This window comes from Syzygium oleosum, unplaced genomic scaffold (genome assembly GCF_021117445.2).
Source record: "Syzygium oleosum isolate NSW1041296 unplaced genomic scaffold, Sole_v2.1 Sole_v2.06, whole genome shotgun sequence".
NCBI classification, from domain to species: domain Eukaryota; kingdom Viridiplantae; phylum Streptophyta; class Magnoliopsida; order Myrtales; family Myrtaceae; genus Syzygium; species Syzygium oleosum.
In genome coordinates, this window is record NW_026607490.1 from 12,124,831 (window position 1) to 12,136,987 (window position 12,157).

The 12,157-nt window shown below is 44.0% G+C and overlaps 2 protein-coding genes across 3 annotated transcripts; both read left to right on the forward strand.

Moving 5' to 3' along the window:
* The first annotated feature begins 332 nt into the window (after positions 1-332).
* On the forward strand, positions 333-6,063 carry LOC115691997 (putative beta-D-xylosidase). The gene is made up of 7 exons (XM_030618752.2): positions 333-1,001; positions 2,655-2,933; positions 3,694-3,863; positions 3,985-4,082; positions 4,198-4,548; positions 4,636-5,049; positions 5,228-6,063. Exons 1-7 carry the CDS (start codon positions 552-554, stop codon positions 5,821-5,823), a joined length of 2,358 nt encoding a protein of 785 aa, XP_030474612.1. The 5' UTR covers positions 333-551; the 3' UTR covers positions 5,824-6,063.
* Positions 6,064-7,962: 1,899 nt separating this feature from the next.
* Positions 7,963-11,182, forward strand: LOC115691983 (uncharacterized). 2 transcript variants are annotated; one of them, XM_030618733.2, is made up of 7 exons: positions 7,963-8,194; positions 8,342-8,416; positions 9,968-10,030; positions 10,564-10,611; positions 10,764-10,826; positions 10,924-10,986; positions 11,074-11,182. In XM_030618733.2, the coding sequence occupies exons 1-6, from the start codon at positions 8,072-8,074 to the stop codon at positions 10,984-10,986; spliced, it is 435 nt and encodes a 144-aa protein (XP_030474593.1). In that variant the 5' UTR covers positions 7,963-8,071; the 3' UTR covers positions 11,074-11,182. The 2 variants fall into 2 exon arrangements, 1 of the variants encoding a protein (XP_030474593.1); XR_008816861.1 differs by lacking the exons at positions 10,564-10,611; positions 10,764-10,826; positions 10,924-10,986; positions 11,074-11,182 and having other exon boundaries at positions 8,098-8,225; positions 9,968-10,052.
* Positions 11,183-12,157: the final 975 nt, after the last annotated feature.

Below are 12,157 nucleotides of genomic sequence, written 5' to 3' on the forward strand. Positions count from 1 at the left end.
GTACATATTACATATTGCTCGATGCGATGATGTATTACAATCAAAAGGGTATATATACTTCGACGAAAAAATAGATCATATATACTCAATCGATGCATACGAGAATTGAGGAATCTAAACTTGACGAGATAATTAGCTATCCCAATCTAACAAGAACACTACCTATTCGGGAAATAACGAAACATCAAATAATATCACTAAATATATAGTAATATATCTACCAATATTCTCTCAAAACACTCACGCACACACTCTTTATCTTGTTCTATATCTATACTTTGGATAAGTAAGTGAGTGCACACAATCTTTCTTTTTATCTTTCTAGCTAGCTATATACACACTCTTTCTGTCTCTGTCTCTCTCTCGAACAGCTTCTTCCATCACCGGTCGACGTGGAAACCCAATCATCAGACCTGTTTCATTCGCCATCGTCGTCGCCAACCTGTGAACGCAACCTTTCCTCCCTATAAATACTCGACAATAATCCCGTAATAATACCACGAGAGACAGTTTTTTTCTTAACACCATTACCGCTCTTTTCGCCGAAAAGAATGGTCCAAAATAAGCTCACCACCACCACCAAGCTCTCACTCTCACATGCCGCCGCCGCCGCTGTGAAAACCACGCTCTCGCTTCTCCTCCTCCTCCTCCTCTTCGCTCCCACTTCGTGGGCTCGCGCCCCGTTTGCATGCGACCCGCGGAACGGGCTGACCCGTGGCCTGAGGTTCTGCAGGGCAGGCCTGCCGATCCATGTGCGGGTGCGGGATCTCCTCGGGCGGCTGACGCTGCAGGAGAAGATCCGGCTGCTCGTCAACAATGCGGCCGCCGTGCCAAGGCTGGGCATCCAGGGGTACGAGTGGTGGTCCGAGGCGCTCCACGGGGTCTCCAACGTCGGGCCTGGGACCAAGTTCGGCGGCGCCTTCCCCGGGGCCACCAGCTTCCCCCAGGTCATCACAACCGCCGCGTCGTTCAACGCCACGCTCTGGGAGGAGATCGGACGGGTAAGAGCTGCTTATTTCTCTGCATTCATCAATCTACATTATTCAATAATATAAGGAAAAGTCTGTTTTTTTTTTATGTCCCACGAAGTTTTCTATGTTAATATTCCTAAACCAACCAGCTCTTCGCAACTCTCACCCTTTCATGTCTCGCCGAGCAGAGAGCTTTGACATAGAGAAAGGCCCGATAGCTTCTCCCTACCAAGTAGACACTCTTTACGAATTTTGTGATAGAATACAAAGTTAACATAAGAAGTAGGGTTTTCTTATTTTTTGGCCGTGCTATAGGTAGGGTTTGGTTGGTGACAAATGTACAATTAAGCTGCTTGATATAATAAATTCTAGCATCATAAATATTAAGTTCGATGGTGTCGAATTGCAGCACATGCATGCATGCATACATCCAAAATACAAATGATTCCATGAAAAAAGCTGCTTTATATTATTTCTTCTCCTGTTGGACCCGTGAAAGTGTCGTGCCACCAGAAGCAATGTCTTGTGATGGCAGCTCATGCCATCCCTTTTCGTTTAGGAGAGGAGAATCTTCTTCCCTTTAATGAGTTTTAGAAGATAGAATTGTGGGCAAAAAGTCCCTTTCTTTGAAGTAAATCTCCCCCTTTAATATTCTTTGGGACCACCTCATAGTTCTTAGTCGAAAATCTCATCATAAGGGTATGAAAAACCTTGTCTCAACAGCGTCAAATGTGTCAAATGTGCCAAGCCAAAGAGTCTATCATACTTCCCAACAAGGGTCAGTTGTGTCCTTGTGAATGACAGAAAGCATGCGTCCAATCTAGTTCTTTTTAAGGGAAAAAGTAATATGTCAAGTTCACGCTAAGGAAAGGAAAATATATGGCATTGGCAGTGCTAGTCACATGCTTTTATTTCTTATTTTTACATTTTAATTTCGAACCTATATGTATTAAAGAACTGTTGAGAGGGACCATCGCTGACACGAACTTGGATTCTGGGCAGAAAAAGTTGTATAAAACTTTGTCCCGTAGCAAGCAAGTTGCGTAGGCAGTGTGGATTTTTAATTTCGTCACCCAAGTTGAGGAAGATGACAGCAGTACTAGCAGAGCTGAAACCCAGAAGATTTTAAGTCCTTCACCCGATATCTTTAGGGAGGAGAATAAAATCTTATGGCGAAAACCCTAGTTTTGCCTTTTGCCTTCGGATCATTGTCCGATCATAGTGAGGTCGTGTATTGGAGATTCGATGCGTTTGCGACCTCATAATCGATTATGCTTTTGTTGTGATCAGGTGATTATAAGATCACAAGTCACTTTTTGAATGAAAGGGGTTATTGACTTATTTGTAGCTGAGTGAGACGAGAGTCTTGAGTCGGGGCCATTCTACCTTTTTCATCAAATCATTGCTAAAGGACAAGGTCTTTCTTCAAAGCTACTAGGAACTTAAGTGAGAGTTTGCTTAACTAACTTGGCTTTCACACTTAGGATTAAAGCAATTGGCGAAAAGACATAAGATGAAGCTAGGCCTTTCGACTGTTGCGTTCCCTTGCACTTGTAATTCATCAAAGATTCAACTTGCGTGATCAGCAACGCATTTGAATATCAAATGTTAACGCACCGGAACAATCACAACCATCGATCACGATAGCAAATATTGAAATGCTCCTGTGATTCGTGAACGTAGGTGGTGTCGGATGAGGCGAGGGCCATGTACAATGGAGGGACAGCGGGGCTGACGTATTGGAGCCCGAACGTGAACGTGTTCCGAGACCCTAGGTGGGGGCGGGGCCAGGAGACGCCGGGCGAGGATCCCGTGATGGCTGGGAAGTACGCGGCGAGCTACGTCCGGGGGCTTCAAGGCAACGTCGGCAACAGGTTGAAGGTCGCGGCGTGCTGCAAGCATTACACCGCCTACGATCTCGACAACTGGAACGGCGTGGATCGATACCATTTCAATGCCCGGGTAAGTCGAAAAAGGATAAAAAAGAAGAGTTGTTTGAAGAATCAAATGATGAGAAGAATAATCAAGAACTGATGTTTAGCATCCATTTTAATTAGATCTGTCTACAAAAGATTAAGCAAATGGGATGCTAATAATCATAATTGATTTGGCGGGTCTCATTATCCTTTAATTAGCAACAGATTCTCAATCGGTCATCAGCCCTCGAAGAAGGTGTTTTTTCTTCAAGGTAATTTTCGATTGGCTAGGATGACTAGGATGCTTCTTAGGGATTTGATAGGCCTGATGGGAGAGCCTGGAATTTGGCCTATGTTCGTTTCCACGTTGGCAATTTTCGATTGGGTTCTCTTTGTCTTTAGCTAAACCTAGGATAGCAATGCGAAAATGATTCTTGGGGTGGTAGTAATTTCATTCCCATGTAATGTATCTCGCCCCTTTTCTATTTTGCCTTGTTCAATTCGGGTCACACTCGCTCTAATCATAGAAAATATGTACACATTACAAATTCCGATACCCACGAAAGAACATAATAGTGTTTCAACCGAATCACTAATGCACATAGAGAAAATTTCTCCATCTGTTTGAAAAAATTTACAAAAATGTCGCGCTAAGAGATTCCGGTGTTTTTTCGACCGTATAAAAAAAAAAAAAAAAACTACTCATTAGTAAATTGTGCTCGTCAAAGTGTTTGTGATTATGTTAATATTAGATGGGAAAGTGAAAATTATGAAAAATTTTGTAATTTCTTTTTTTTTAATTATAGGTGAGCAAGCAAGATTTGGAGGACACGTACGACGTGCCGTTCAAGGCCTGTGTGGTGGACGGGAAGGTGGCGAGCGTGATGTGCTCGTACAACCAAGTCAACGGCGTCCCCACGTGCGCTGACCCGAACCTCCTCAAGAACACCATCCGCGGTCAGTGGCGTCTCAACGGGTGAGCACCGGCCGTCGGATTCGTATAAAAGAAACCGCCGAGCTTTCCAGAGTCATCCGAACGGACGGCTCCGATTTACAGTTCATTAACGCTTTTGTGATTTCGGTTGGGTTCTGATCAGGTACATCGTCTCGGACTGCGACTCGGTCGGGGTGCTGTACGAAAGTCAACACTACACCGCCACGCCGGAAGACGCGGCTGCCGACACCATCAAAGCAGGTTCATGTTCTAACGTCAATAGGTTTCCGGCTGTCCGAATTGTTTGCTACTAGGATCGAATCAAGTTCATCTAAAGACAATGCGGCCTTTCCGGGGGCGAAAATGTTGCGCGCAGGCTTGGACTTGGACTGCGGGCCCTTCTTGGCGGTCCACACGGAGGAGGCCATAAGGGGAGGGAAGCTCGCGGAGGCCGACGTGGACCTGGCCCTGGCGAACACGGTCACGGTGCAGATGAGGCTGGGCATGTTCGACGGCGAGCCGTCGGCGCAGCCGTACGGGAACCTCGGGCCGCGGGATGTGTGCACTCCGGCCCACCAGCAGCTAGCCCTCGAGGCCGCGCGCCAGGGCGTCGTGCTGCTCAAGAACCAGGGGCAGGCTTTGCCGCTCTCTACTAGGCGTCACCGCACCGTCGCGGTCATCGGACCGAATTCGGATGTTACTGTGACGATGATTGGGAATTACGCAGGTATGCGTAATTTGATCATACATCATGTTTGTTTAGTGCTTTTGCGCTTATTAAGCACCTAGCTTTTGCCATTTAAATTTGATGCAGGCGTTGCATGCGGCTACACCACTCCCTTGCAAGGAATAGGGAGGTACACCAGGACGGTCCACCAACAAGGATGCGCTGGCGTCGCGTGCAACTCGAACCAGCTTTTTGGGGCGGCCGAGACCGCGGCTCGGCAAGCCGACGCCACCGTCCTAGTCATGGGGCTAGACCAGTCCATTGAAGCAGAGTTCAGAGACAGAGCCGGATTGCTCTTGCCAGGACACCAGCAGGAGCTCGTGTCAAGGGTGGCCATGGCCTCCAGGGGCCCAACCATTTTGGTCCTGATGAGCGGCGGGCCTATCGACGTGTCCTTCGCGAAGAACGATCCGCGGATCGCCGCCATATTGTGGGCCGGGTATCCGGGTCAAGCCGGTGGGCAAGCCATAGCTGATGTCCTGTTCGGAACAGTTAACCCAGGTACTCTTTTCAAATTTCAATTCCTCATGCGCTGTACTTGCGTTGAAAATCAACATTGGAGAACAAGTCTCATGCTTTTCGCAATCCTAAGTGAATCTTATGGCTACTTTGGCCGGTGGACAGATTCAATTCCAGTTCACGAGAAGACTCTAAAATATGTCTTGTTTCCCTTTTCTAGGAGGAAGGCTTCCTATGACTTGGTACCCACAGGAATATGTTGCCAAGATTCCTATGACAAACATGAACATGAGGGCGAACCTGGCGAGTGGCTATCCCGGACGGACCTACCGCTTCTACAAAGGCCCGGTCGTGTATCCCTTCGGGTACGGCATGTCCTACACCACTTACAGGCACTCGCTAGTCGAGGCACCAACCCAGGTCTCGATGCCGCTGGCGAGCCTCGGCGCCGTCACCGTCGCCCGAAACTCCTCCTCGCTAAGCACCGGGATCAAAGCCGCGCACGTGAATTGCGACGCGGCCTCACTGGAGATCCATGTTGACGTGAAGAACACCGGCTCGATGGACGGGATGCACACCCTCCTCGTGTTCTCGGAGCCACCGGAGGGGAAATGGTCTCCGGCCAAGCAGCTGATCGGATTTGAGAAGGTCCACGTGCCGGCCGGGTCACAGCGGCGGGTCAGGTTCGACATCCGCGTGTGCGAGCACTTGAGCGTGGTCGACGAGTTCGGGATCCGAAGGATCCCGATCGGCGAGCACAAGCTTCGCATCGGCGATCTCGAACATTCCATGACCCTCCAAGCAAATTTGGAGTGAAATAAGAACACAACCAAGTCTGAAGGGGCAAAGGTATAGGTAGGTGTAATTGAAAGGAATAATCGCATTTGTTGCCTTGTTTTTTTCTAATTTTTAGAAACAAAGAAAACATTATTGTGAAATAAGCATACGTATCGAGTCCAGACCCATTCAAGCTGCGCAAAAGAGCAATTTGATTGGGGAAAATGTAAGTAATTGGTCACAATCAAAGGCGGTGGAATAGGCTTGGAGTTTGAACTAGTTCTTGTCCAAATCGATGCAAAATTGGTTCATTATGTCCGGTGCAAATGTACCTAAACAAGACCGATACGATAAGTACTACGTTAGAACGCAGAAATTGATTGATTTTTACTCGGTCTAATGACTCGTTGACCATGTCAAAATCTGGTGGCCTAATTTTGAGGTCACTGAATTTGGTTGACCTGACTAAAACATTGAGTAAAAATCTGACCCGCAAGCCATCATGCCCACTCTCCAAAAAATTGACCCAAAAAAAAAAGAAAAGAAAAGGGTTTTGATTTCTAGGTGCTTGCTTACCGGTCACAATTGACCAAAGAATCAAGAACTCTAGGTTTACGAAACCGATTTTATGAATTTACAAGTCTTGATTTCCATGACTTATTGCCAATTTCAAGTTTTCAATTAATACCCATGACAGATTAAAGTCTTTCTAGTAGAAAATAGCCCGTTTTCCGAACAAGAAAAAGATGCTTTTTCGGCCCGAAAAAGTGGGAAATATTTTTCATTCTAGTGATGTTCTCAAATTGACAATTTTGTTTTCCATGGAAGGCGCTCTACATGTGAGTGGAAGCTATCCACAAATTAGTGAGAGAAAAAATGGCGTTTTATATTCGATTTTTGCATCGATGTTGAAAAAGAAGGAGACGCCACATCAATCGAAATCGCAATTTAGTTGCGAAAAACGGGTGTGATATGACTTATAGCCACCCATTGCCATGGACCAGCAGCCATTGCGGCAATGATGGCATCATAGCCTATAATCACAAAATGCAACTTTTGCTACGGTTTTTCGAAAAAAAAAATTTGTTGATATTCAACTCCTATTTAAAACTTATCACGAAAGTACAATTGAGTCCTAAAATTTGCAAAAAGTGAAATCAAGTCTTAAAACTTGTCAAATTGATTCAATCGAGTTCTTAAGTTAACATTGTCCAATTTGACTAATGAAAAATGCTGACATGGCTTATTTTAAATATTTTCTCTATCCTACGTGGCTAAAACGACGTCATTTTGGTCCAAATTTGAATGTTAATACTAATTTTATTTAAATTAAATATAAAGATAAGCAAATTTTAAAAAAATAAACGACGTCGTTTTAGCCACGTAGGAGAGAGAAAATATTAAAATAAGCCACGTTAACGCCACGTCAGCATTTTCCGTTAGTAAATTTGACGGTATTAATTTTAGGACTCATTTGAACAAAGTTGACAAGTTTTAAAACTTGATTGCACTTTTTGCAAGTTTTAGGACTCAATTGCACTTTTGTGACAAGTTTTAGGACTTCTAGTGAACATAGCACTATATATATATTTGAAATTGCGGCTGTTAAAGAGTTTCGAAATAACATTTTATTTAATTTTTCGAACGTCTCGCATGCACACAGTGTGTGTGCACATTTGAGATGCGATGTATCCCTCACCTAACCCCAACTATCATTAATCTTTAGGGGTCAAAAAGATTAGTTAGATTTTGTTTTCAAATTCAGGTTATTTCGTCGAATCAATGCAATTTATTGCTCTCGATTCTCATCGGTCAACTACTAAATTAAGGATATACCCTATGCGAGACGGACGGGAGAACGAGCGGGGCCGACGGGACGGAGATAAAAGGGAGATATACATATATCACGAGATCAGCAAGCAAACGCGAAGATGGTCATTTGACATCTAACTCAGATTTAAATTTCCAAATTCTCCTGACAATATATGGATTGCCACACGCAAAGCAAAAGCCAATTTCCCTTCGACGAACTTTTAATTGCCTCTCTCTCTCTCTTTTTCTTCCGTCGACGAACATGACACGAACCACAAAATTTCGCGGTTTCATATTATTTGACGCCTTTTTGTCCTCTATAAAGAAAGTGGTTCAACTATAGAAACTGCAATCGAATAAGTAAAAACCAAAATTGCTGAGATATAAAAGAGTTAAGAGCTTGCTATTCTTTTTAGGCATACGTGGTATTAAACGACGAAATAAAAGTCCCAAATTTATTGCATATATATATATTATGGTCTCAGCTTCTCGCTCAACCTCACGACCCTTTCCCGGTCACCATCTCCCTCCTCCTCTTCCTCTGTTCTTCTGGAGACCTGTGCCCCTTCTTCTCTCTCTCTCTGGAATCTTGTTCTGGGTACTCTGTGTGTTTGAGAATCTTGTCTTGGGTACTCTTTGTTTCTGCGTTCTGCCGTTTCTTCTTTGAAACCGGAGGAGTTTCAGGAAAGCACCTCTGTTTCCCGATTGGAAGCTGATCGTGGGTGTTCTTGTATCGGTGGCGCAGGAAGGAGAAGAGCTTGAGATGGCGGATTGCAGCAGCAGCAGAGGCGACGGCTGCCGTGCTTCCCCGGAGCTCGAGGTATGTTCCTTCCTTTCATTCCTTCCTTCCTTCCTTCTCTTTTTCCGGCGAACCTCGCTTGCTCGAGTTCGAAACGACCCGATGGATTCCATCACGACACGGGCTGTATCCTTCTTATTGATACGTTTGAGGGGAAACAATCAGATCAAAAAGGCTCATACATCAACCTTGGTTTAAACCAATATTCATCTATCAATCTCGAGTAAAATATCGTATCTTTTTTTTGAAATTCTGCTTGTTTTGTGAAAGATGGATATTTGTGAAGCGAAATAATTAGCCCGTTGAAAATATTTTCATCGTCGGCAATACTTTATATCTAGATAATTTATGCGGACGATGAAAATATTTTTATGGGATGTTGCGCAAATAGACTTAATAAGGAAGGTCTGGTGATTACCTTATAAATAAGTTTATTGCCATTTTATATGGAGATGTTACCTTAAACATATTAGGAATTCTTTTCCTTTTCAATTTCGTAGTTTTTCCTTCTTCTCTTTCTTTTCTTTTTTTTGTGTGTTTTTTGGCCAAAAAATGGGGAAAAATTATCCAAAAAGTTCTAAATCTATTGCACTTTTACCAATTGAGTCTTAAACTTTTTAAATTTGCCAATTGAATCCTAAACTTTTACACTTATTGTCAATTGAGTCCATCCGGCCAATTTTGGACGGAAATTGCTGACGTAAACGCCGGGCGGCCACGTGGTGCTTACGTGGATATTTTTAAATAATATTTTAATAATTTTCTAAAATTTTTATTGTTTTTTTCTTCTTCTTTTTTTTCCTTTTTTCTGTTTTTTTTTTTTAAGGTTTTAGAGTTAGCTAGTGAGGGTGACCGGCTGACCCTCGCCGGCCCTAGGCGAGGTGCTTGGCAGCCCCACACCCTCGCCTAGCCAGATCTGGCGAGGGCGTCGCGGCCCTCGCCGAATTTGGGTAAGGGCTCGCGCCCTCGCCGGCCAACTCTAAAACCTAAAAAAAAAAAACAGAAAAAAGGAAAAAAGAAGAAGAAAAAAACCATAAAAAATTCAAAATTTTATTAAAATATTATTTAAAAATATCAATGTCAATGCCACGTAACCGCTCAGTGTCCACGTCAGTAATTTTCAGCAAGAAGTGTAAAGGTTTAGGACTCAATTGACAACAAGTGTAAGGATTTAGGACTCAATTGGTAAACTTAAAAGGTTTAGGACTGAATTGACAAAAGCGCGATGAATTTAGTACTTTTTAGATAATTTTCCCCAAAAAATGGTATAAGATTGTAACTGTCGGCGGCAAAGTACGGCAAACATTGAGAAGCCTGGTGGGCCCAAGACCCACGACTGGTGTGGCCCAATCATGACGATTCGATGTTGGGCCCATAATGTCTGGCCCATCATCTTAGAGGCAACAATGAGCAAAACAGGGCCAAAAATGACGTCGTTACGAAAACATTTTCTTTTGACCAAATAACTCGATTGCACGTGTCGTGAGATCAGTGGCCGCCTTTCGACCTTGCGTACTATGTTTTTTTAGCCCTTGTGTCGTTTGCGAATTTCCCTGCTCATGTGAATCGCAGGAAGCATCTTTGGTAAAGAGATACGGAGGACTGGAGCCCAAGAAGAAGCCGCTGATTTCAAAGGCAGGTTATTACATCAATTAAGGCTGCGTTTGGTCGACCGGACAAAAGCCAAGATAGGATATATTTTATCCTATCCTGTGTTTGGTGGTGGTCTAGGATAGGATAAAGTTGGATATAGACCGGATAAAAAAATCCGAGAGGGGAGTGGGATAGACCTGGATAGGATTTTTAATGTCTATTTTTCCAGAAACCCTACGCTCCACTCGCCGTCATTTTCATCCCCACACCTTGTGCGCTTTCACAAAAAAAATTTCTCGGCTTTTTTTCCTTCACCGACTCCTCCGGACCCGTGAATAGCAAAAAAAAAAAAATTTTATCCTATTCGACTTTAAATCCGTAGTCCACCAAACAGTGGATAGGATATGAAGAAATCCCAGGATTTCTTATCATATCCTATCCAGTCCTATCCTGTTTAGAAATCCGGACGACCAAACGCAGCCTAAGAGATTAATATGAAAATTTTCCGCCTTACTACGGTCCGGAATCGCGGGTTTAAATTTGATTATCGGTGCTATTTATTCCATGTGATGTAGGACCACGCACGAGCCTTCTTTGATTCAGCTGACTGGGCTCTGTGGAAGGTAAATTCAATGCCCCTGCCGTGATTTGTGTTGAGCTAAAAATGCCTTGTTGAGCAATGCAATTGATCATGACATCGACGGGCACAAGTGCTTGTAAATGACAATCTAAATCTTTGTGGAGAGATTGAACTATTCTCTTGGATTTCGCGCAGCAAGGCGCCGGGGCGAATCAAAGCTCGAAGGTCCCGGTCGAGATTCTGCGCCCCAAATTGGAGGTACTAATAAACTCGGAAAGATCCGATATCACTTGTAATTTCGCGTTATATTCAGAGGATCACGTGAAACTTTTTTCTTGATTTTCCTTTTTCTCAGAGGACGCAGCATCAGCAGCTACCCCCTCGGAGGCCGTCGTGCACGTCGGGCCGGGATAGCTAGGTGAGCTGACCTGTGAACAACCTCTTAGCAACGAATGTGAAGGCGCTCCACGTTTCATATGGACTCATCATCCTTCGAATTGTGCAGGCAGAAAAGTAGATTTGACTTCGACCCATCGAAAGTCAACGAATCACCAAATTAAAGGAAAAGAAAGTCAGCGAATAAGAAGTTTCTCCGATTGTTGATTGGCCATTTATATATTGATCTATGGGTTGTTTCCGTACATTGTCGGTGTTCTGTTTTGTGGGTGTTGGATAAGTCTCAAACTTCTGACTAGGGGGAGCTCGAATTGCTAGCGCTGCAACTTTGTTTCAGCAACCGGCGAACAACCTGATCGTTTCTCCCCTTTACTCGAACAGGAAAGAGAACCCGGCTCGAAAATTTCGGATCTGTCAGGGTCGAGTTTCGATTCGGACCGTTGTTTTTGACACCCATAAGACCTTTTTCACCGACCCGTTGATAGGCTACGTCGTGTAGCGAAAGGAATTTTTTTTAAAAAAAGAAAAGGATAGCGCGAGTGCACACAAGATCCTACGTCCGTTAGCCAAGCTCGCGGTTCTTGTTCATGCCCGGTTCACATTCTAGTCCAAATTCTCGTACCGCACTTGCCCTTGCTCTCTAAATCGCCCGATGAAATTGAACTCTTCGTTGGAGGGGATGAACCCGACACCAAGCGCGTCGGCCATGGCCGCCACATGCTCTTCTGCGTGAAGACTTCGCCGTCTGTGCCATTGAACGCTCGGTTTCCTGGCATTTGTCAGCGGCGGCGACCCAAAATGCTACTTTGCCGGGACTAGCGCATTTGACGAGTTACATATTTGTTCTTAGATGTAACGAGTCCGGGGGAACCTAAGTAACAAGTACCAAAATGAAAATAGAATCATTTATCCTAAGTTAGGTGAATCGCGTTTTTATTCTGAATGTCGACAGAGGTCGCTCCTTACGTGTTTCGTGTGATTGCACACTCTAATAAGTTGATCTAGGTTTATTAGGTATTGTAGTTCTTCGTTTTTGAGTCAATTTACATTCACATAATGATATAGTCCGTATGCTGTAAAGGGTTGGGGATGAAGAGAAATAATTCAAAACAAAATATGCAACGTTTTTTTTTGGTGAATGAATATTGTTCTTTAAAGTAAATAATTTCGAACTTATCACGATTGTCCACTTT

Bases quoted from the DNA above. Each gene is read 5' to 3' on its own strand.
- LOC115691997 (XM_030618752.2), top strand. From the start codon at position 552: ATGGTCCAAAATAAGCTCACCACCACCACCAAGCTCTCACTCTCACAT. The intron at 3,864-3,984 runs GTGAGCACCGGC...GGTTCTGATCAG, and splicing joins GGTCAGTGGCGTCTCAACGG to GTACATCGTCTCGGACTGCG. The intron at 4,549-4,635 runs GTATGCGTAATT...AATTTGATGCAG, and splicing joins GATGATTGGGAATTACGCAG to GCGTTGCATGCGGCTACACC.
- LOC115691983 (XM_030618733.2), top strand. From the start codon at position 8,072: ATGGTCTCAGCTTCTCGCTCAACCTCACGACCCTTTCCCGGTCACCAT. The intron at 8,195-8,341 runs GTACTCTGTGTG...TCGGTGGCGCAG, and splicing joins TCTCTGGAATCTTGTTCTGG to GAAGGAGAAGAGCTTGAGAT. The intron at 8,417-9,967 runs GTATGTTCCTTC...TGTGAATCGCAG, and splicing joins GTGCTTCCCCGGAGCTCGAG to GAAGCATCTTTGGTAAAGAG.